General features: G+C 40.5%; 1 protein-coding gene across 14 annotated transcripts in view; it reads left to right on the forward strand.

The window, feature by feature from the left end:
* Nucleotides 1-23,979, forward strand: part of TNIK (TRAF2 and NCK interacting kinase) — a 382,525-nt gene that overhangs the window by 241,357 nt on the left and 117,189 nt on the right. For all 14 annotated transcript variants that reach the window (XM_046658783.1, XM_046658791.1, XM_046658784.1 and 11 more), the window contains exons 5-7: nucleotides 12,088-12,198; nucleotides 15,556-15,646; nucleotides 17,541-17,671. In XM_046658783.1, the coding sequence (XP_046514739.1) occupies nucleotides 12,088-12,198; nucleotides 15,556-15,646; nucleotides 17,541-17,671 (333 nt within the window). The remainder of the gene's footprint in view (nucleotides 1-12,087; nucleotides 12,199-15,555; nucleotides 15,647-17,540; nucleotides 17,672-23,979) is intronic.

Genomic DNA, 23,979 nt, shown 5'->3' on the forward strand with positions numbered 1-23,979 from the left:
ATTGGGATCGTGGTGGTGGGGATAGTGACCAGGGCAAGCCCCGTTGTAGATGACTCCAGGGAGGGCATTCCAGGCCTGGTGTTTTCCAGGAATAACGATCAGGGCAGTGTGACTGGAAGACATGGGAGATGAGACCTGGGGCCACATGGTGCAGGGCCTTACAGGCCATTGGAAAGATGTCAGCCTTTACTCTGAGTGAGGTGGGGGCCGCTGGAGAGTTTTGAAGGTGGAGGCGTGGGATCTGATCCACATAGTGAAGGGACCCCTCTGGCTGCTGGGTTGAGACTGGATGGGATGGGGATCAGAGTAGAAGCGGGGGGACTAGTTAGGAGACTGGTTTAGCAGGCTAATCCCCTTCCTGAAGTTGGCAAAGAGGGATCTACAAGTAGTGATCGCTTCCAAACCTGGGCCACATGGGGAGGAGCCCTGCCTTTACATTTCATCGTCCCACCTGCAATTAAATGCAGCTGGCAAAATGTGGCAGTGACAGGCCTCACGTTCTGCTTGGAAGACAGAGGGCCTCCCACTTGTCAGACTCGTGCCTGAGCAGAAGACTCTTCTGACCGGCCCCACCAGCTGCCCCTCAGCTTCTCTGTCACTTGGGATAAAACACAAAGCTATGTAGTGTCTCATGAGGGCAAGAACATCATTTCTTTTTCTAGTTGCATTTCTGTTTGATGATAAATTAAGGAGGAACTTGGAAAAGTAAAGGGAGAAGAGAAACATCGTAATTAGGAAGTTAATCCCAGATTACAATAGTGGTGGCAACGTGGTTATGGAATATGACAGTGTATACTTATTTCAAGACCTCTGTCTCACTAAACTTGGGCCATTCTTTGTTAACAGTAACAGTGGCAGGTAGTATTTATTGCCTGCTTATCACATGCCAAGCACTGTGTTTGTTTGCCGTGTCATATTGTTTCATTAGATCTTTACAACCACTCTACAAATTAGATATTATCATTATCCCCACTTTACAGATGAGGAAATTAGACTCAGAGAAGTTAAGAAATCTGCCCGAGGTCTCATAGCTAGTGCGTGGTGAAGCCAGGTGCTAGCTAACCCCAAGCTGTCTGATGCTAGAATCAAGCCCCTGAATCCTACACTCTCCTTTTAATTGTGAAAAGTGGTTCTGATATCAAAAATTGGTGTTCCAAATAGGATTGAAGCTCTGTGTCTACTAAGTTTATTTTGACTTCCCCTTTAATCCTAATTCCTTAGTGTTTCCAGTTTTCAAAGAGGATAGCAAGACTAGTTAGCAACTAGTAAGACTTGTGTGAAGTCTAAGAAATACACTTTGAAAAGTACATTCAACCTTTCGGGAATGTTTTAGCAAACAGTTGCAGTGTCACGGATAGTTGACTCTTTGGGCTAATGGCATTCTGTTAGAATTACATTTCTATGAAAATATTATGATGGATTATCTAGAGACACAGCCCGTAGCAACCGAGAGCAGAACTTTCTCACGTTTATTCCAGTATTCAGACCACGTGAAATATTCCCCGGTTATTTCTTTTGCTGTAGCTGGAGCTTTGCGCATGTCCCAGCAGCCAATATATGTGCTCTTTCAGGTGTCTGATTGAATTATAATCTGTGCGAATTCTATCAGTCATGTCAGAGAGATAAACTCTTGTTTAGTAGCAGCTCTTTGTGGAAATACAACTACTTCTGATAATGGGCAAGTAATTCTCCTTTATCAACTGCTCAGGGCCTGATCCGGAAATCAAAAAAGGGAGCTCTTGCAATAAAGATTCCGATCTCTCAGAAACAAGCGAGCTCTGACACACAGCATTGCCATCTCATTCCATGCGTCTCAGGGATCAGAGGTCTTCCATTTTGTACATGCTATTCAGACACTGGCACGGAGTGAGAAGTACTGTCTATTAAGCAGACTAATTTCTCTAAAATTAGAAAGCGAAATTACACATATTTTGCTGTCTCTTCTGATATCACCACAACAACCACAGGGCTGGAATACCTTAAAAAGGAAATAAATTGCTGATTAGCTTCCGAAAATATAGGGTGGCCAAGTAAGATAGCAGATTATTGTACTGAAATGACTTGATAAGCCATTCATTCGATCGGAGAGGGTAGACTTGCAGAGCTGTGGGTTAAGAAATTATACTGTATGCATTTTAAAGGCAGACATTCCAGCAGTCAGCTGAACCTGGCCTGAAGTCCAGAAACCTGGATTCTAACCTTGGCCGAGGTAGCATCTCTGGCCTTTGGTTTCTTCCTTATAAAAATAACTTTGGACTAGGTATGGGTTTTCAGACTGGCAGCCTGGAGACTAAATGCCGCTAAATGTGGACTAAATGTCCAGGTAAATGTGTTTAGTTTGGTTCACATAAGGTGGTGGTGTTTTAATTATGCCAATAGGAGAAAAAATCGAGCAGTTTCACACAAAAACCTGGATTCCTTGAAAAGTTTTTTTTTTTTTAAGATTGGCATCTGAGCTCACATCTGTTACCAATCTTTTTTTTTTCTCCTCCCCAAAGCCCCCAGTACATAGTTGTATATTCTAGTGGCAGGTCCTTCTGGTTCTGGTATGTGGGACGCCGCCTCACCATGGCCTGACGAGCTGTGGCACTAGGTCCGCGTGCAGGATCTGAACCGGGGAAACCCTGGGCCGCCAAAGCAGAGCGCACAAACTTAACCACTCGGCCACAGGACCGGCCCCCTTGAAAAGTTTCGAAAAATCACATGGTCTGGGGGCTGGCCCCACGGCCAAGTGATTAAGTTTGTGCTCTCCACTTCGGCAGCCCAGGGTTTCACTGGTTCAGATCCTGGGTGTGGACATGGCACTGCTCATCAGGCCATGCTGAGGCGGCGTCCCACATAGCACAACTAGAGGCACTCACAACTAGAATACACAACTATGTACTGGGGGAATTTGGGGAGAAGAAAAAGAAAAAGATTGGCAACAGATCAGCTCAGGTGCCAATCTTAAAAAAGACAAGATGATCTGGAACTATGGAGCCTGAAATCCCAAAGAGCAGCAGTATGTTGGAGCAGTATACAGCTCTAAATGAGGACACGTACCCACTCCAATTTGCACCAGAGGCGCCATCACTCCCCGTTGTCTCCATGCGTGCTCAGCTCCATACATTTACTTGACTTGCCCATGCCCTGTATCAGATCATCTGGGAGTGAGATACTGAGATGAATTAAGACATGATGTCATTCAGCTACCAAAGAGGGATCCTTTCTAGAATCTGCTGTGATGATGGCCACAGCCCCCAAACCCAAGTCTGTTAAAGGTTGGATTTACATTACTGTGGCATCTTGGCTTGGCAGAAATCATGCACACTAACATTTTTGGTTGTTTTAAGATTTAAATGTAAAGTGCTGCCTATGGCATCATTAAAAATTCAACCAGAGGACCCATGGCCTACTGGCTAAGTTCAGCGTTCTTCACTTCAGTGGCCCAGGTTTGCACGGCCATGCTGTGGGGGCGACCCACATATAAAAAACAGAGGAAGATTGGTACAGATGTTAGCTCAGGACTAATTTTCCTCAAGGAAAAGAAGAGGAAGATTGGCAACAGATGTTAGCTCAGGGCTAATCTTCCTCAGCAAAAAAATAAATAAATAAATAAAATTCAACCACCTGTAGTTGGGTCTTTTGAACAGTTAATTAAAATTTCTCTTTTCTTAGTTCTAAGCATCAGAAATGAGGCTTTTATTTTTGAGGGAGGATTGTTTTAATTAGTTTTTGTCACTTTTATAACTAAAGAACTTCCTTTGTCCAGAAAGGCTAGGTCACTTGTCTGGAGAAGTGATTGAGTCTTATTTGTTAGTAGGAATTTTTAAAAGGTTGAATTTGGTAAATATAGAAGGAGTACCTACGATAATAGGAGGAGTGATGGTAAACAGCCCCATCGCATGACCTATAGAGACAAATGTCAGTTACTTAGATACAAACACACCTAGAGCTGCACCCAATTTAATAGTTTGCAACTGGACTTGAGTTCAGTTTTAATAGAGCCATTTTTATGAACTAATGGGTGATTCTGTGGTAAGAATGTGAAAATGATTTCCTCTTTTATCCCTATGAATTTCATTTGAACTGTGCTTAAACTTCTTTTTCACCTTAGCAAGAGGAAGACTTCATGTATGCCCAAAGTTCTCTGCTAATGGTCTATACCACCCTCGGGTTCTTTTTCTCGATTGGTGTTGAGCCAGAGTCTCTGTTCCTGTTTATGTTCTGCTCTCAAAATTCTCAACTACCAAGTTGCTTAGTCCTAGATCCTCTAAGGCCAGTAGAGTTTTGTCTCTTCCTGTTTTTAATTGGTCTGAAAACTTGCTCCCCTGTTCCCACCCCAAATTCTTCTCTTTGGGTGTAACATGGTAACTTGCAGAGTTGTAAATTTCTTGCAGCCTTAGCGTTAGTTTCTGTGATTGGGTCCACGGCCCAAAAGGACGTGTAATGATTTACCCCTAACGGGAAAGTTCTCCAGAAGATCTTGCATGCATACTGAGAAATTTGAGCACCAGATACCCAACAGAAGATGCAGCTAACTTCTCTCGTTCCGTGAATGCTGCCATGCTGACTCTGAGATGTCTCTCTCCTTAGACGGGGCAACTGGAGAACATTTCCGGTGGGTCTGTCCTTTGGGCAGGCTTCTTGTTGCTAAAAATACCAACTGGCTCAGTATATTCAAGCTGCTGTTGTCCTTCTCAAGATATGAAGTTGTTCATTATCTAGAAACTTTATTGACAATTTTGAGACTTCACATCCTTGGGACTCATCTTTTTATTTTTGGAAGACTTGGAATTTGTAATTCAAGCATTCTCTTTTCAAGTCTAAAAATATAGTTCAGAAGCCAGACGAGGTTTTTTCCCCCTCAAATACATGTTAGTTTAAAAATGAATGCAGAAAGCTGTTTAGGTTGCCTTTCTAAATTTGGAGTCCCCAACAGTTTTATTTTACCTTTACATCAGTTGATTGAAATGATAAATGTATACCTACCAGTTTTTGTTCTTCTGCACACACACATTTTGTGCCGTGAGGCTTAAACTACCTCTGGTGAAGGAAGCAGCATTCTGTGACAAAGGACTGAGTCTGGGTTTGTTTCTACCTTCATAAATCATGCAGATGAGATCTGTGGCTATTCCCAGCCACACATGATAAAAATATCCTGTGCCTTGCTGATGTTTCTGGACCTTCAAGGTCACTAGGCTGATCCTCTGCAGCATTGCAAATTCTTGGAAATTTCTCTTTCCTCTCCTTTTTCTTAGGGTGCCCCTTCAGTTGCTTGGTGCAGCCTTCTCTCATTTTAAGCACACCTTTATCCTTCTGTTCCCTCCTCTTCCTCACCCTGCCTCCCGCCCTTCCTTTTATTATAAAAGAGAAGGGATCTGTTTGTAGTCGTTTATTCTTGTGGGTGACTGACTAATGACATTTGGGAGGAATGAGTTCCTGTCAATGTATTCTGTGCTAGTGCCTGCCATTTTAAAATACCTTAAAGCTTTGTTTCTCGTTACAGGAATTTAAAACCAATTAACTAGCAAGTGAGTGAATACTATAGGAACCCCAGATATCATCCTAAGCCTGGCTCTGAAAATAAACCTTTTAAAATTCCTTCAGAGGTGACTGGGGCTGGAAAGGGCAGGTTAGAAATGACCACATCTTGCCCAACCAGAAGGATCTACAACTAGAATATACAACTATGTACTGGGGGGCTTTGGGGAGAAGAAGAAGAAAAAAAAAAACAGAAATGACGACATCTGGTGATTCCAGACTGAAGGCCCCTCCCAGTAAGGAGGTGAGCTCAAGGATAGCTTAGTGCTTCTGGAATTCCTTCTGGGATCAGCTGAGGCAGAAGACTCTTTCCTTAAATATTGTCCTGGAGAGGGGGAAAGCACAGGAGTGCATAAGCCTCCCTTCCCCCGACAGTCTCTAAGAGAAAACGTCTACTATCAGAAATATAAGACAACTGGCAAAAATATGTAACAGACAACCATGCAAATTGTGAACTGTATTAGAACTCTTCATTTTTTTAAATTAACCATTTTAGGGGGCCTACCTGGTGGCATAGTGGTTAAGTTCACACGCTCTGCTTTGGTGGCCCAGGATTCGTGGGTTCAGATCCTGGGTGCGGACCAACACACCGCTTATCAAGCCACGCTGTGGCAGCATCCCACATACAAAATAGTGGAAGATTGGGACAGGACTTAGCTCAGGGACAATCTCCCTCACAAAAAATTAAATAAATAAATAACCATTTTAACTTAGGTAGAAATGACTACCCATGCTCAATAGTCCAAGCTACCCTTCCCGTAATAATTGAGTTGCACTGTACTGTGCTGTGTTTTAAATATTTCCTCAGTGACACTGTTCCAGGCCCAGGCCCAACTCCCATCATGCCTGAGCTCAGTTCTGTCCTCACCTTCAGCTTAACCTTCTTTCTCTCTTCCCGAGTGACGTACATGCATATTTCATTTTCTGACCGTTATGTAGGTGGTGTTGAGTGAGAATTTCAAATATAAGATTCCTTTGAAACTTCTCCCACCATCAGAGTCTTTCAACCTTCCAAATAAAAAGATCCAGTGGCCTGGAATGCACCACTGTGTCTTCTTGCTGTGTGATACAAGCTTGAAGAAAAGACATGTGTCCTTGGTACTCTTCCATTAATAGAGGTTTTAGAAACACCTGTGCCCAATGCCATTCGTAAGCACCTTTCAGACGTTTCTTCACCATCCAAGGAAAAAGTGGATCTTGGGGAGCTGTCGATGCTATTTTCCAAGTTGGAAACTTTTTTATAAATGCAAACAGACCAAAGAATGGAAAAGTAATAAATATAGTTTGAGATTTCTGGCTGCTGGGAGCTTCATATTCGTACACACAATTAATGTTCACATCCAACCAATAAGGTTGATGCTTTTGTTTTGTATCCTATAGCGATGGTGATGGTGTGCTGAGAGCAGGGTGGTTAGAAAACATGCCCAAGGCCGCATAGCTAGTCCTTGAGAGAGTACACACTTTCAACACTGCTCTACTTATTTAATGACTATATAGATAAGGCTGCAGACCGTAACTAAGCTTCATTTCCAAATAAAGAAAAGGGAATTGAGGGGAAGGAGAATTAGTGAAACACAGTTGCGAATCTCTTAGCCTGGTGCCTGGCACACGGGAAATTCTCAGTAAATGTATTATTGCCCCAGTGTCAACTCTTTGAGAACTTTCTTTCAGGGAGGATATTAATGATCCATTATTTCTTGCTTGTGAGATGTGAAGTTATTGACTTAATCGCTGCTGGGCTTGGCATGTTGAGCCCTATTTCTGTTTATTAATGTGATGAGGTTACTCGTGGTGAGAGAGGGACCCTGCTGTGTGTGGCAGTAATTATCAGAGTTGCTGTGTGGCTGCAGGAACCAATTGCTAGCAAATGCTGATTTCTTTCTTTCTTTTCTTATTTTAAAAAAATCCCATTACATAATTTAACAATCATTTTGTTCCATAGTGAGATGAAAAGAATTTAGCAGCCTTCAGCTGGTGCTGAATGGAGAAACAAATTATAGAAATCACTGACATTAGTGCCTGGCTAGGGCAGGATTGTTTCCTACTGAATGTTTGAAAGTATTTTGTCCAATCTAATTTTGAAAGACTGGAGTCACTGGGCTTCCACTGCTCTCCTTGGGAACTATAATTACGTGGCCTAATAGAGCTCAGTGGTGGGACATTTTCTCTAGCTGATCCAGCAGGAGTGGATGCACCTAGAGGAGGTCTGGTCACTGTGCTTTTCAAAATGGGATTTGGAGAAGGGGCACAAGCATGTTTTACTTGCTTGAGAAAATATTCTTTTCTTCCTACCCAAGGATGCTTCTTTGGTCCATCCTGCTGCTGTTGAAACATGATTTGCTATATAATGAGATTTTCTTTAACTTTGTATTATGAAGAATGACAAAAATACGCAAAAGTAGACAGAACAGTATAATGGACACCCCTGTGCCCAAAACTAGACCCAACAACCATCAACCAGTAGCCAATCCTGCCCCATCTACGTGCCCATTTACTTCCTCTTTTCTACTCTTATTTTGAAACAAATCTTATCCTATCTTTTTAAAAAAAATTCTGGTAAAATATACATAGCGTAAAATTTACCATTTTAGCCATTTTAGAATGAATGATTTAATGGCATTAAGTACTGACTGTTGTGCAACCATCACCTTTATCTAGTTCCAGAACTTTTTCATCACCCCAAAAGAAGACTCTGTACCCATTAAGTGTTCACAGCAATTCTTCCCTCCCCCTAATGCCTGGCAACCACTAATCTCCTTTCTGTCTGTATGGATTTGCCTATTCTGGAAATTTCTTATAAATGGGTTTATAAAGTATATAGCCTTTTTGTGTGGCTTCTTTCAGTTAGCATAGTGTTTTCAAGATTCATCCATAATGTGTTATGCATCAGTACTTCCTTCATTTTCACAGCTGAATAGTATTCTGTTGTATGCATATACCGCATTTTGCTTATTTATCTGATGATGGACATTTTGATTATTTCCACATTTTGTCTATTGTGAATAGTGCTGCTTTGAACATTCAGATGCAAGTTTTTGTTTGAACACCTGTTTTCAGTTCTTTTGGGTATATACCTAGAAGTGGAGTCTCTAGGTCATATGATAATTCTGTGTTTAACTTATTGAAGAACCGTCAAACTGTTTGCCACGATGACTGCACCATTTTACATTCCCTCTAACAATGTATGAGGGTTCCAGGTTCTCCACATTCTTGCCAACATGTTATTTTCTGGATTTTTAAAAAAATTATAGCCATCCTAGTGGGTGTGAAGTAGTATCTCACTGTGGTTTGACTTGCATTTTCCTAATGACTACTGATGTTGAGCATCTTTTCATGAGATTGTTAATCATTTGTATGTTTTCTTTGGAGAATTGTCTATTTAAGCCTTTTGCTCATTTTTAAATTATATTATGTTTTTATGGTTGAGTTGAAAGAGTTCATTGTATATTCTGGATACTAGACCCTTATAAGATAGATGATTTGCAATTTTTTTTCCATTCTGTGAGTTGTCTTCACTCTCTTGATAGTGTCCTTTGATGCAGAAAAGTTTGTAATTGTGGCAAAATCCAATTTATCCGTATTTTCTTTTGTTGCATCTGTTTTTATTGTCATAGCTGAGAAACCATTGCCAAGTCCAAAGTCATGGAAATTTACATGTTCTCTCCTAAAAGTTTTATGGTTTTAGCTCTTAGATTTAGGTCTTTGAGCCATTTTTGAGATAATTTTTTGTATATGGTGTGAGATAAGGGTTCAACATCATTCTTTTACATGTGGATATTCAGTTGTCCCAGCACCATTTGTAGAAAGGATTATCATCACATCCTTTTATCCACAGTATTTCAGTATGTTTCTCTAAAAGACAAGAATTTTTTTTACATAACCACAGTACCATTATCACACTTAAAAAATATTAACCATATTTTCTTAGTATCATCAAATATCTAGTCTATAGATTGTCTCAAAATTGTTAACATCTTTTCAAAGAAGTCAGTATCCAGATAAGTTTCATCCATTGCAGTTTTTTGGTATATATTTTTAAATGTTTTTAAATCTATAGATTTCTCCTCCATCTCTTTTATTCCTTCTCACAATTTATTTGTTAAAGCAAATGAGTCATTTGCCCTGTAGAGTTTTCTTTTCTAGGTTTTGTTGATTGTATCCCCATGATGTGACATGTTTCTCAGTCCTCTGAATTTTCTGAGTTGGTAGTTGGAACTAGAAGCTTGATCAGATTCATGTTTTGGGGCGCTTTTTTTTTGCTTTTTGTTTTAGCAAGACTACTCCTTAGGTGATGCTGTCTTATTCTAATCAAGAGGTGTGGCCAAAATGTGATTACATGCCTAAACCTGTTAGTTTATTGGGGGTTGTGAAATAGTGATAGTCTAATTCCATTATGTCTCTTCATTTAATAGATGGAATGCTTGCTTTTAATGAAGAGAAGCTTTACCTGTTTTATTATTTAATTACACAGTGGTAAAATTTGCATAAGAAAGGCAGTGTAAATTTTTTTTTTTTTTTTTTTTTGAGGAAGATTAGCCCTGAGCTAACTACTGCCAGTCCTCCTCTTTTTTGCTGGGGAAGCCTGGCCCTGAGCTAACGTCGTGCCCATCTTCCTCTACTTTATACGTGGGATGCCTACCACAGCATGGCACACCAAGCAGTGCCATGTCTACACCCGGGATCCGAACCAGCAAACCCCGGGCCGCCGAGAAGTGGAACGTGCAAACTTAACCGCTGCGCCACTGGGCCGGCCCCGGCAGTGTAAATTCTTGATTGTTTCCCTTTATTTGCCAGTTCTCAAAATAAGAAGTTAGTTCTTCATTTTCTTCAAACAGTGCCAGTTATATTCTTTTTGAGGAGAGTCTTTGTTAATGTATTTAGTTAAGCATATCTAATGTGTTTCAAGACATTGAAGTTATTGTTCTTGTTGATGTTCAAATTATTTCGTCTTTGGCCAGTGAGAACCTCTTCAAGTTGACTCCTGAGTCCTTTCTAATGTGATCTTTTGGTCTTTGATAGCTTCCTGGTTATCATATATGGTAATTTTATAACTTTTATTGGGTTGGAATGTGATCCATTGTGGCACGCCTCGAATTTCCTTGCAAAAACTCCTGCTAGGTCTCTATACTTCCACTGACACTCTGGAGAGGATGGGAGAGTGTCCCTCCCCTTTGTGGAATCATAAGAAGACAAATCAGAACAAGCATTGGAAACTCATTCATGAAAGTCTTTTCATGAGTTTGTACTGAGTTTCAACTAGGCATACAGACAAAAAGAAACAATTTCTTTTTTTTGTTTTTAGAGTGGCACCTGAGCTAACATCTGTTGCCAATCTTCTGTTTTTTTCTTCTTCTCCTTCTCCCCAAAGGCCCCCAGTACATAGTTGTATATTCTAGTTGTAGGTCCTTCCAGTTGTGCCATGTGGGACATCACCTCAGGGTGGCCTGATGAGCAGAGCCAGGTCTGTGCCCAGGATCCGAACCCGCGAAACCCTGGGCCACCGAAGCGGAGCATATGAACTTAACCACTCGGCCACGGAGCCAGCCCAAAAAAGAAACAATTTCTGCCCAAAGCTTTTGCAGCCTGGTAGGGTATGCTTTAGGCCCTCGTGAGGTGGTGCTGATGTTGGGAATGTACATTTGGACAAAGCCAAAACCATCAATGTGGTTTCATGCTGGCTCCATTTTAGTTCTGTTTCTAGTGTCAAGTCAGAGATTGATTGCTCGTTATTCTGAATTCTTTTCATATCATTACAAAAAAAAATAAGTACCCAATAAAGTGACTTTTTTGAAGACTTTTTGAAGAAGAAGGAGAAAGTATGGAAATGGATGTGTTTTTCTAAACCTAGAAAATGAATGTCAAAGCAGATCGATTGCTTTGCCCCTTCTAGTCTCTACTTCTCCATTGAGGAAGGGAGATGTTTATTTTCTGCCTCTTTTATAAAGTTGCTGAGTACTGTAATGAGTTTATATTTATAGGGAACTTGGAGCTTTTTGGATGAAAGGTGCTAAATTAGGGCTTATTGCTTATTGAATTTATTTGATGTGTCCAACCTCCTGGGAACATTTGCTGAAGTTAATTAAAAACAGATAGTCCTCACTCTGACAGCTTATAGTGCCACTTACAAACCAATAACATAAACTGTGTGCACTTCTGTCCTAACGTGGGGCTGCCTAGACAGCCATAGCTCTTTCAGACAGGGACCAATCCTACTTTTGTAGGAAAAATGAGTTCGACTGCTGGGTAAAAACACAGAGAAATTCTCAACCACATCTGAATCACTTATCTGTCCTCATTTTTAAAAGTACTTAAAATATGGAGATTTTTCTCAATTTCCCACTATAATTTTCAGGTTGAAAAATTAAAAATAATCTTTCCTTTCTGTCGTTGTGGGAAGAAATTAAGATAAAAGTTTTTGCTTTGTATAGTGTGGTGTGATCACCTTTTCTTTGCAGAAATGGCATTCCAAAGCAGCCAACTGGAATAACTTATGCTTTCTTAACTCAACCCAGTGGAAGCTGTGAGGTGTAATTATAACAATGGCATGTTTGCTTCCTTTGCCAGTTGGTCATGGAGTTTTGTGGCGCTGGCTCTGTCACTGACCTCATCAAGAACACAAAAGGTAATACGTTGAAGGAGGAGTGGATCGCATACATCTGCAGGGAGATCTTACGAGTAAGTGACAAGATGGGATATCTTGGGAGGTGTTGACCTTTGTACTAACCTTCCCCTGAAATTCATCAACTTACTGGAAACCTCGTTAAAGCTTTATTCTAACAGTGCTGGTGGTAGCGGTAGTTTGTTGTGGTCTGCTTTAACGGAAGTGAGAGCCATTCCGAATAGGCCGTGTGCACTCTCACTGGGAAGGTTAACACTGGATAATTTCCCTCAACAAGGGATTCATTTCCAATGGTGCTTCCAATTAGAAATCAGATTTTAGATCCTAGAGATAGTGTTCCATTTAGGAAACGGATTTTTTAGAGATATTTTGATCACTCGTTTGAATTTTTCATTTATGAAAATTTACAGTTAATTTAAAGATTGTGTGACTTTAGCCATGTCAGCATATATAATCTAATTTAACTGATTTTACATTAAAAAAATATTTTTTTTATAAAATCACTGAAATCAATCAAAATAGCTGGATAAGACTGCCTTTTCCCCCGGTTTTGCCCACAAATCCCATAATTGGCAATCTGGACAATAGTGTCATGTTTGCTGAGGTCAGTTCAGGGGGGAGAATGTAACTGGTCGTATTTTGGTTCATTCAGAATAGTTTATCTCTTGCTGCTATATGGAGGCTACTGTATGTTCACTGAGTGTTCTTACTAGATCTGCTTGGCAATCGTTACTTATTTGTGAGCTCTGCTTTGTTAATATAAAGGAACAAAAATTAAAACTGTTTTCACGATGTGTCCAAGATATGCTTTTGAGAGAGGGATTACGTGCTGTGGATGGGTGGATAGATGGATGGGAAGAAGGCATTAAAAAAATGATGTTTATTCATTTAATTCAAACCACGTTAGGCAAAAAAACAAATAGAAAATGAAATTTTAGAATGATAACACCTATGATAGCATAAAAAGTCGAATATGTAGAAATAAATTTACATAAACGTAAAAAACTTTTACACTAAAAACTACAAACCATTACTGACACTAGAGGAGACCTTAATAAATGGAGGTATATGCCATTTCACAAATTAGAATACACAAAACTGTAAAAATGTTAGTTGTCCCAAATTTGATCCATGGTTTCATTGTACTCCCTATCAAAATCCCTCTAGGTATATCTGGATATTGACAAATTGATTTTTAAAACATTAATTTGGAAATGCGCAAGGGGCCAGGAATAACCAAGTCAATCTCGAAGAACAAAGTTGAAGTGTTTACGCTGCAAGTTATCTGCACTTACTATAAAGCTACTAAGTCATTAAGACAGAGTAGTATTGTCACAAGAATAGACAAATGGGCAAGGAAACAGAATTGAGAGTCCAGCACAGACCCACTTCCTGTGGACACCTGATTTATGACAGAGGAGGTGCTGCAGCACATGGGGAAAGGGAGCTCTTCTCAATAATTAGTGCTTGGTCAGTTGAGTAGCCATGAAAACCTGAAGCTGGACACCTGTTTTGTACCACATTCAAAAATTAATTCCAGCTGGATTATAGATATAAATGTGAAAGATATAAAAAATAAAGCTCTTTAGAGAAAACACAAGATAATACCTCCATGGCTTGGAGTGGGCATAAAGATTTCTCAAACAGAACACAAAACAAAATTGGAGGGGGTATCACAGACCTATGGCTGCTGAACTCTGTCAAATCTGACATTTATCTCCAAATATTGAGGTGCCATTGTGTAAAACTTAATTTGAATTTCTGACTTAGAATTTTACTCCTTCACAGAAAGCATGATGGATTATTTAGTCATCCAGACTACTAAGTGGGTGCCAAGAATCTGTTGAGTCTGCAGGGCTGGCTCTGCCAACACCCTTTCTGCACTGCTGGGTGACCCTGAGGGGATCGGTCGTGGGATCTCCAGGGCTCTAGAAGCAGCAGACTGGTTCACTTCATGAGTGTCTTTCAATTCCTGGTTTTAAAATGTGGGAAAACAGTGATTTCTTCCTTCTTCCAATACATTTTCCCAAATGATACTGGCATTTGAGATAAGATGACTCATTGGAAGGGACATTTAATCACAAGTAGTTTCAGAGATGACACCCTCCATGTATCATATGATCTCATTAAATACAACTTGTGGCTCACTTGTGTCCTGGTATCTGCCTCCAACCATTTTGGTGGTGAAGGAGGGAAAGAGATCTTCAGTCCCTTTTTTAAGGATTCATGGGGTGTTAATATGCTTGGAAAACCATACGTTTTAATCTGCTTGATGCCTGCCTTGAGCCAAACTGACTAGATAAGAAAGGTAATTTTTTAAGACCCAAACCAGTGCTTCAAACTGTCACACAGTTTATGTTTACTGATATTCCTAAACATATGCATGGATCTTTTTGGGCATCCATATTCTCATGCTGAATTTTTCAACAAGGGAATTTAGATAGTTAGTTTTATTTCTTTTTGGGTCAATCACATCTTTCATACCATGGTTTTGCTGTTGTAGAGAAAAATTAAAAGTACAGAGAATCATAAATAATAGAATAACAACACTCGAGTATCCAATATCTTTAATTAACAAGTGTAAGCATAACATAATTTGCTTTAAGCCTCCGATTTTAGATTATTTTCGGTTCAATTATCTGAGAAATATATGACTACCTCAGAGCAAGTCTGTACGTTTTAGAACTCATATCATAAAGCAGCCAAAATTAGAGTAATTCATGGAGAAATGGAACAAATCAGATTTGGATGTCACTGAATAATTATTTCATATGATGAACACAAATACCATAAAGCACTAAAAATGATAGCTATGAATGCCAACAAATGAAATAGAAATTGTTTTCTTTACTGTGAGCCCCAGTGCCTATAGCCAATGGGAAATCTCTTGGCTGGTCTGAGAATACTTTATTGTGCTTAATTAAAATTGTATAACATAAGGTAACTTTTAACTTTAAAATTTAACTTTTGAATTTACATATTGCTCCCAAGAAAGTGGAGGATTCAGTTGAATCACGTTAGTTTTCTGTAGAGAGACTCTGTAGATGGTCCTCTTACAACCTAGTGAGTGTAGGCAATCCTCGCATTCCACAGCACTGTGAACTGAAACTCGTACATGCCAGGATCCTATCATCGTTTGTGTGGGTCCAAGGTACCTGAGATCAGAGCTGATATGCAGGCAGTTCATTTAACACAGCCCCGTGCGTTGCAAGGACTGCCTCTGCATTTCAGTTTATATTGATCAATTACCTGCAGTTTAGAGCAGCATGCTGAGCACGTGAAAGATGTGAATGTAATAATGAAAGTGTCTCTGGGTGAGTTCACATCTTTTTTGGATCATTAACATCCCAAAGAGTTTATGTGCATCTTGGCTTATGTTCCTAATAACCCTTCTCAACCCTCCATCGCTCCAGGGGCTGAGCCACCTGCACCAGCATAAAGTGATTCATCGAGATATTAAAGGGCAGAATGTCTTGCTGACTGAGAACGCAGAAGTTAAACTAGGTAAGAACAGAATCCAGTGAGCCTGGGAAACCAGGAATTGATAGAATTATTTCAGCAGCTGGTGGTTTTTTTTTTTTTTTAATGAATGTAAATTTATCACTGTGGATTTGAAGGTTGTACTAAAAATGAAGAGGAAAATGTTTCTTTGTCTATTTCAAAAACATTTTTTAAAAGTATTTTGAGGAGTGAATTGGTATACAGTATAGTAAACAGAACCACGTGCTTAATCAGCATATAGAAATAATTGAGATTTTTTTTTTTTAGTAAAGACCCTTTACATTAGAAGTGACTGGCCTTGATGGTTTCCTATATCTTAGTATTTGTTTACATTGTTGCTGCTTTGACAGAACAGTGCTGACCCACTTTTTTTAATTGAAAATATCCACAGTTAGACGTTCTTAGGATAATGAATTCCTGCTATATTCCCATATATTTTAAGTTATATTTACATTGATTTCATTATCACTTAGGGCACCTGTACAAAATGGATGCTCAGTATTCTACTGTATATGCCTACCAACTGTCCCACTTCCATTTACCCAGTTATCAGTGAGGGAATCCTTTTCTCTGGTGCCCTCCCACAGTAAGTCTGGGATTGTCCAGATGAAGAAGAGAATCTCCACATGCATTTGCCTGCTTGGTGTATATGAGTAAGAGCATGAATTGACAAATATCCCATAGGATATGCAATTTGTCAGCTAGAAAAGAATTACTGGCCATATGATTGTTTATTTTCAAAGAGATTTAGATATCTCCTATGTATATATCCCAAACATTTGCTCTTGCCTTTCTGTTAAAATATATAATTTCCATTTTTCCTTAGTTAGCATTTGGGGTGAGACTTACCTCTCATGAATACTCCCTTTTAAAACAAAAGCATTCATTATGTAGGGAAAGCAGTTATGTATGTAGTGACTAGATAAGCTGTCCTCAGAATATTCACTCATCACTAATTAACACTTACTTGTTGAGAGAATAGTATATGCCAGGCCTTGTACAAGACACTTACGAAGATTATCTCATTTCATCATCATAGCAACTCTATGTCCACCATGCTCATCATGCTCATTTTCTAGATGAGGAAACCAAAGCTCAAAGAGGTTGATCTACCAGCCCTAGGTGTCATCACTAGTAAGTGGCAGAGATGGGATACAAACTTAAGCACTCTAACTCCAGAAACTTAGCTCTTAACTGCTTTCTTTGTATCCCCTAAATACTACCCTTTATGGCAAGCAAGCTTGCCTTTTATTTAACACCTAGTTTTAGTCCCTGTGAAGCCCTGGTGTAACCAAATATAACACTTTGTGCTGTCCTCATTGGGACACTTGATACACTTGATCCATTTATATATGCAGTTTAGAAATACACATTCACAATAGCAAAAAGGAAGAAGCAACCCAAGTGCCCAGTGATAGATGAATGGGTAAAGAAAATGTGGCACCTACATACGATGGAATATTATGCAGCCTTAAAAAGGAAAGAAATTTTGACACATGTTGTAACATGGATTAACCTTAGGACATTATGCTAAGTGAACTAAGCTAGTCACAAAAAGACAAATGCTATATGATTCACTTATATAAGGTACCTATAGTGGTCAGACTCATAGAGACAGGAAATAGAGCGGTGCTTGTCAGGGGCTGGGGGATGGGAGAATGGGGCGTTATTGTTTACTGGATACGGAGTTTCAGTTGAGGAAGATGAAGAAGTTCTAGACGTGGATGGTGGTGATGCACAATGATGTGAATGTACTCAATGCCACAGAACTGTACGCTTAAAAATGATTAAAATGGTAAATTTTATGTGATGTGCGTTTTACCATAATAGAAAATATACATTCATTTTATCGCCATATAAAATTGTAGACTTTATTCATTTGTCTTCTCTTAAATAGTGGACTTTGGGGTCAGTGCCCAGCTTGATCGAACAGTGGGCAGGAGGAATACCTTCATTGGGACTCCCTACTGGATGGCACCGGAAGTTATCGCCTGTGACGAAAACCCGGATGCCACATATGATTTCAAGGTATGACTTCTTCCTTCCTTATTATGTTTCAAAACCGTCTCTAACATCTCACCCTGCATCTTGTGGTCAGAGAATTCTCACATGTCTTTGGGCTTACAATTCATGTAATCCAAAGGGAGAACTGGAAAACATTATTTGAATTTGAAATGATAATTCAAGTGAGAATTTTTTTCATCAATTCACCCATCATATCTGATTGCCTATTTGTAAACAATCTTTAAACCATTTTCTATATTTCGAACTTACTCTCGCTTCTTATTAGAAAATAGGTTTCTATTTTGGTTATAGTTGGAGTTTTGGTTATAGGTATAGGTTTGGTTAGATTTTTGGCAAAGTGTATATATTCTGAGAGCTCTTTATGTTAAAAGAAACCAAGATATGAATTTGTTGTCTTGGGTCTTCTTTTTCTGATTAAAAATAATCAGACTTACTCATTTCTACATTGCTCAGAGTTTAATTATTGGAATTTCTTTTCAGTGAGAGAGAGCCAAATTAGATGTTGGTAGCTACTTTATGGTGTTTCTGTGCCTGTCCTGGCGTTTCATAGAACTTGATTTGTGGCTTGTTATTTGTCTCATAAACTGGAAATTTGCCACTAAATTCAAACACTATTAAGTAGAGAGGTGAGAGCTGCCCCCTTCCCAGGAGGCCCTCCTCTTCCATTCTGCTAGACAGGATTCCAACATAATTTGGGGTTACTGTCCCATGGATAGCTGCAATGTCAGGTGACACTGTTGTCATCAATTGTCACTGAAAGTTGAGCCATTAAAATTGGAAGTAAATGGGATGTAGGATCTGTGTGTTTGTAGACTGTGCAGTAGAGGGAGAGCCACCCTGTGATCTTTATGTAGACCGCAGGACAACGGGGGCAAAACCTGATACCTACCTAGTCTGGTTTCATAGGCGCATGGACTTTCCGCCAAAGGACTTTAGAGATCATCTCCAAGCAGCCTCATCTTCCAGACGAAGACACTGAGGCCCGAGGCCTTTGCAAGTGCACCCGCAGTTAGTGGTCTTCTCGGAGCTGAGACTTAAACCCACATGTCCCAATCTTTGTTGAGAGCTCTCCCCAGTATATTGCCCTGTTCCTCTATGACGCGCTGCTATATCCGCCTCCTGTTTACCAAAAGACAGCCTCTGTAGATATATTTGAAGAATTCCTCTTTTGAAGAACATTTTTAGTTCTCCACATGTGGGGTTATTATTGAAATCAGGTCACAAAGATGCAAACATTGCAGTGTCTTTGGGACCCAGTGGCTCAGGACATCGACAAAATTATTTGCCTCTTTGGAGAGACGCAAGCTTGAAGGTCTAAAAACAAAATCTCCTGTAAATGTCCTCCTCCTTCCAAAGTTTGTCACTGTGATAACCTGACATCAATCTGTCCGAAAACAGCTGCCAAGTTAAAAATTAATCTCTTGACAAAATAAATGTCATTTATTTAAACTGCTAATGATAAACGCATTTAAATAGTTTATTTTGCAAATCCCTTCAGAGAAGCCACTACAAAATATATGTCCCAGACCAGGTATGTGTATCGTAATTGGCTATAAGCAATTCTTCAAGCAATAGTTACACTTGACAAGTGCTCCACGTGGGCTGCAGATATTTTAGATGACTTGATAACATACCAGAGAGAATCAGCGTGTTTCAAATGTTTACCCTTAGCTTAGCCTTTTAAGTATTTTGACTGGCTGTACTGTGTATGGGACTTCTTTTCTGTGACATAAAGTAGACCCCTGTGACTTAGTTTTTTCCGTAGAGTAACTGGAAGAGGACTTCCTTCTGGCAGCCAAAGCTTGGAATAAAACTGATATCTTGGTCCCCTTTCCTCAATTTATGGCTAAGGAATATAGTTGGGGATCAGTGAAAAAGTTTTGAGCCCAATGCATAATTCCAGGTGTGGACAAAGCCCTGGTGGGTGAGTAACCACAGGGCATCATGTTGTACATGGTCATGTCAGATGTACTATAAGATCAATGTGACTATAAAAGTATCCTGAGACGTTAATAAATTGAAGATTAATTTCCATGTTTTTTATTAAAAAATAAAAAATCCTGTTGAGAGAATAGGTTCAACTGTATCAGTCATTTAGACCTTAGTGTGACTTAATTTTTACGAGTGTAGGAGGAGGAAGATTGTACAGGAGGAGGAAGAAGTCATGGCAAGAACATGAGCTTCACTGGTCACTTGACATGGGTAAAGAGGGGACATGACAGGGGCCGGCCCTCTGGTGTAGTGGTTAAGTGCGGCGCACTCCACTTCCGCAGCCCGGGTTCATGGGTTCGGATCCTGGGCACAGACCTACACCACTCATCAGCCATGCTGAGGTGGCAAACCACATAGAAAATACAGGAAGATTGGCACAGATGTTTGCTCAGGGCTAATCTTCCTCAAGCGAAAAAAAAAAAAGGAGCATGGCAAAAGGGCAAATTATGAAGATCAGGCAGAAAGGAAGGTTTGGGGGTTCTTTGAAGATTCCTTTCAACCACTTCACAGTTTTACTGTGGACCAGAGAAGAATCTATTCTGTAAATATAATCTTTCTACTTCTTTCTTGGCACCAGATCTTACCCTTTTTGCTGCTCGCTATTCTTAGGAATGTGGTCTGTCACTAGGAGAAAACAACAGTACGTTGACTTTCATTCACTCAGCATGTATTTGTTAAGTACTCACTGTGTGTAAGGAATTAACCGTGCCGGATCTGTGCATACAGTTCTCAACACGGAAGGTTCATTTGCAACCCCATTGACGTTCAGAGGTTTGGTCCTGTGTGTTTGGTAGTCCGTGTGACCCAGCTGTATCCTGCCTCAGACCCTGATGTCAACAGTTCAGGCTCTAACAAGCATGAGACACTGCCAGCCTAGAGGGCATGTTTAGAGTAAACCATGACTTGAAGGCCACTGGGCTGTGTTAGAGTCCACAAAAGTCCTTCCTTTAATGAAAACAAAATGCAAAAGAGAAGAGTTTAGTTTGCTTTTATTATTTGATTATGTATTATTTAATTTGTCTAAGATGTCTTGAAAGACTGCTATACATTTTTCCAAAAACGACAGCAATTCAATAAAATAAGGGCCTCTGTAGGAAAGGGCCTCTCTCTGAAGAGCTCATGCTTTTTATTGCAATCTGGTTTCGTCTGATATCTGCCGGGCACAGTAAGTAACAGACTGAAGATCACCCCCATCCCGGAGCAGCGCCAGGCTCTCATCCACCCGCGTGTTCACGTTACCCTGGAGGCCCTTCCTCTCTTGTTTTCAGAAATTCTGTCAAAACACTTCAAGCAAAAGGAAAGGTTTCATTTCCCTGATAAGTATGTGGGGCAATAATGAAAGCTTTCTCATTTAATAATAAGCGTTCAAAGATTTGAAATTAATAAAACTGTTCAAAATTCCTAGGCTGTTTAAATTGTTATTTTTAAAAATTTGAATTTCGTTTCAGTTGAGTGGGATTTGTCAAGTGTTTTATAGTCCTGTGGATTTCTTGCTTTAACAGAGCCACTCACTAGGGGAAGTTCCCTGAGGCCACATCCCCATCCGTAGGGCACCGGGTGAATGACGCCGGGAGCAGCTGTCCAGTGGAACACTATGCAGCCGTGGCAGCAATGGGCAGCGTGGATGTTGACGTTGCACACATCCCAAGATGGAGTGTTGGTGCTAAGAGCAACTTAGAGTCTAGTGCACATAATACAGTCATGGATATGGGGTAGAGGATATGGGGTATGGCATGTGGGTGGAGAACTTAAAATTTTTATTTTATATATCTTTCTGTCCTGTCCTTTTTTTAAATCATAAACTGGCCTTGCTTTTATATTAAATTAGTAAAGTAAGAGAAGTACAGTGAAATGCATATCCCCTCAACCCCCAGCCTCCGTCCTCCAGCCGGATCTGTGCTCTTGTGTATTATTCACCTAAACTCTGTCCATGAGACTGCACACAGGTGCTGTGGGTCCTTTTCAGACGTAGGTGTCTCCTCCAGGGTTGGGATGAATGTTGTGCTCTGGCTGTAGAGCAAGTCCTCGTTTTCCTGTGTTACAGATAATTGGCTTTATTCAGGCAGCACGGAAAGAGCTAGTCTAGCTGAGGCTTAGCTGGGGATGAAATGAGCAGCCTGACTGGTCAGGGAGTCACCAAGATGCGTGCAGGGTGTCCTCTGAGAGGACAGTACGTGGAGTGCAGCCTGAGATTTATACTCTCAAACAAGGCCTGGCCTCTGTCTCCTGAGGGTCAGATAAAGGTCCTGTCCTATTTGGAAGAAGGGAGGGATGGCACAGAGACCATGTCATTATCACCAGTGGAAAGCTGAAGCTGCTATGCAACGTTTTTCTTGTGGCACCATGTTCATACCCATCTCATAAGGTTCCTTCATCTGACACACCAGCACCTCCTCTAGGCTACAGGCAATCCCCAGGCAAAGAGAATAAGCTATTCTTCTAATGTTTTTCCTTTGGTCAGATAACAAATGTAGATGAACAGAGACTAAAGATTTCTGCCTCAGTTTGTTTTATGTGTGAAATGGGATTATTAATAACGACCTGTTCTGGAGCATCCTCAGTGACCCTGAACTCGCCACCTGGGTTCCGTGTATATGTAAGGTAGCATGTAAGTGTTTGACTCAGTGAATAAGAGTCAGGCTTTTGAAGTGGGGCAGGACTGGTTTAAAATGTAGACTTTGCTTCCTGTTTGCTGTGTTACCTTAGGGAAGTTATTTAACCTTTCTGAGCTTTATAAAATGGGAATGACAAATTGTATATTACAAGGTTATGTTAGAATGAAGTGAGCCAACATATATAAAGGAATTAATTCAGTGCCTAACACTTGGTAAGTACTCAGTATATGATAGTTAATATTGGTGTTTGTGTGTCACATGAAGGTACTGCTATTTGGGGCCATTTTTGACCTAAAAAAATGTAGCAATATCGTACAATTTAAACCTCATAACTTTAACCCCACACCTCTACTTGTCTGCATATATGGAGCCAGAATCTGCTTCTCTGTAACTTCCGCCTCTAGACGTAGGTGCTGCCCTTAGGGACCACACAATAAATTCAATTTCCTTTGTCCAGCTAGAACATTTCCAAAAAGCGAATAACAAATAAGTTACACAGTAGAAGACTATTTTCTGGTCTTTGGAAGTTGGTAGAATCCACTGTACCAGCTGTGCCCGTCGTGAAGCTGGTGTTGTCAACTCTCGACTACTTCGCTACCTTCTGCTTTAGGATGCTGCGGGTAGGACTCGGCTAACCCCATTTCTGCCTGTACATCTGGCTTCTTATTACGCTCTGCCAGGAGGGGGAGACTGAAAGGCTGGAGGAGGAAGGACACACCCTCTTCTCCTTGCTTCCCTTAAGCTTCCTGTTTACGCCTGCATCATCCCAGCAACTTCTTTTAGTACCAGTATATATGTAAGCTCATTGTCACCTTACCTGACTCAGGTTTGCTGGTTGAACTGCCAGCCAATGATAATTGATTCTCAAGGTCTTTCCACACCAATATTTGTGAAATATACGCTATGTGCGCTGCGGTGTTATGTACTTTGCATATATTATCTTATTGAATTCTCATATTAAACCTGCAAGATAGGTGTTCTCTTCATGTTCCAAGTGAGGGAATGGGCTCAGAGGAGTTGAGTGGCTTTCCCCAAGGTCATCGAGCTAGTCATGTCAGAGCTGAGAGTCAAACTTAGGTCTGCCTGGCTACACAGCATGGGCTCTTCCTGCCTCTTGGTGCATGCGGGCTCTCTTCCTCTGTCCAGCTGCCTCCCTCTCTTTGTGTGGTTGGTTCGGCCTTCTGAAAGTGTACTTTTCTTTACGTGTTGGGCAGCTCAGTCCCAGAAGGAATGCTCTCTCGTGTTCCGGTTGCCTGTGCCAGCTGGCCCTGCACCAGCCAGAAGTTGTATGCTTGCCTCTGCCTTTTCAGAGGCACTGGAATTTGTCTTTGTTCTTTTTGTAATGCACACAGGACTGGGCTATTAATCATGCCATGGGCCAGGCTGCATAACACCTCTGGAATAACAAATTACCCAGCTCCTGCCAAAATGAGTCACACCATGACCACGAAGGAAACTTATCTCTCCCTGCCTCTCTCCTCATCTTGTCCCTCCCTCTTCCCTTTCTTGTCTCCTGTGATCTGTCTTGCCAGTTGTAATTGGAACATTTTCTCCCGTATTTAAGTTCTGAAGTGTCTTTGGGACTCGCTAATGTATCCAAAGACTTAAACAAGGCCCATCAAGGACATTTATTGCTTTCTATCCTGGGCAGTTAAGCGTAGCTTACAAGCAGCTCTGGGTATATATGGCTAGGAATATAAATGT

This window comes from Equus quagga, chromosome 4 (genome assembly GCF_021613505.1).
Source record: "Equus quagga isolate Etosha38 chromosome 4, UCLA_HA_Equagga_1.0, whole genome shotgun sequence".
Taxonomy (NCBI): Eukaryota; Metazoa; Chordata; class Mammalia; order Perissodactyla; family Equidae; genus Equus; species Equus quagga.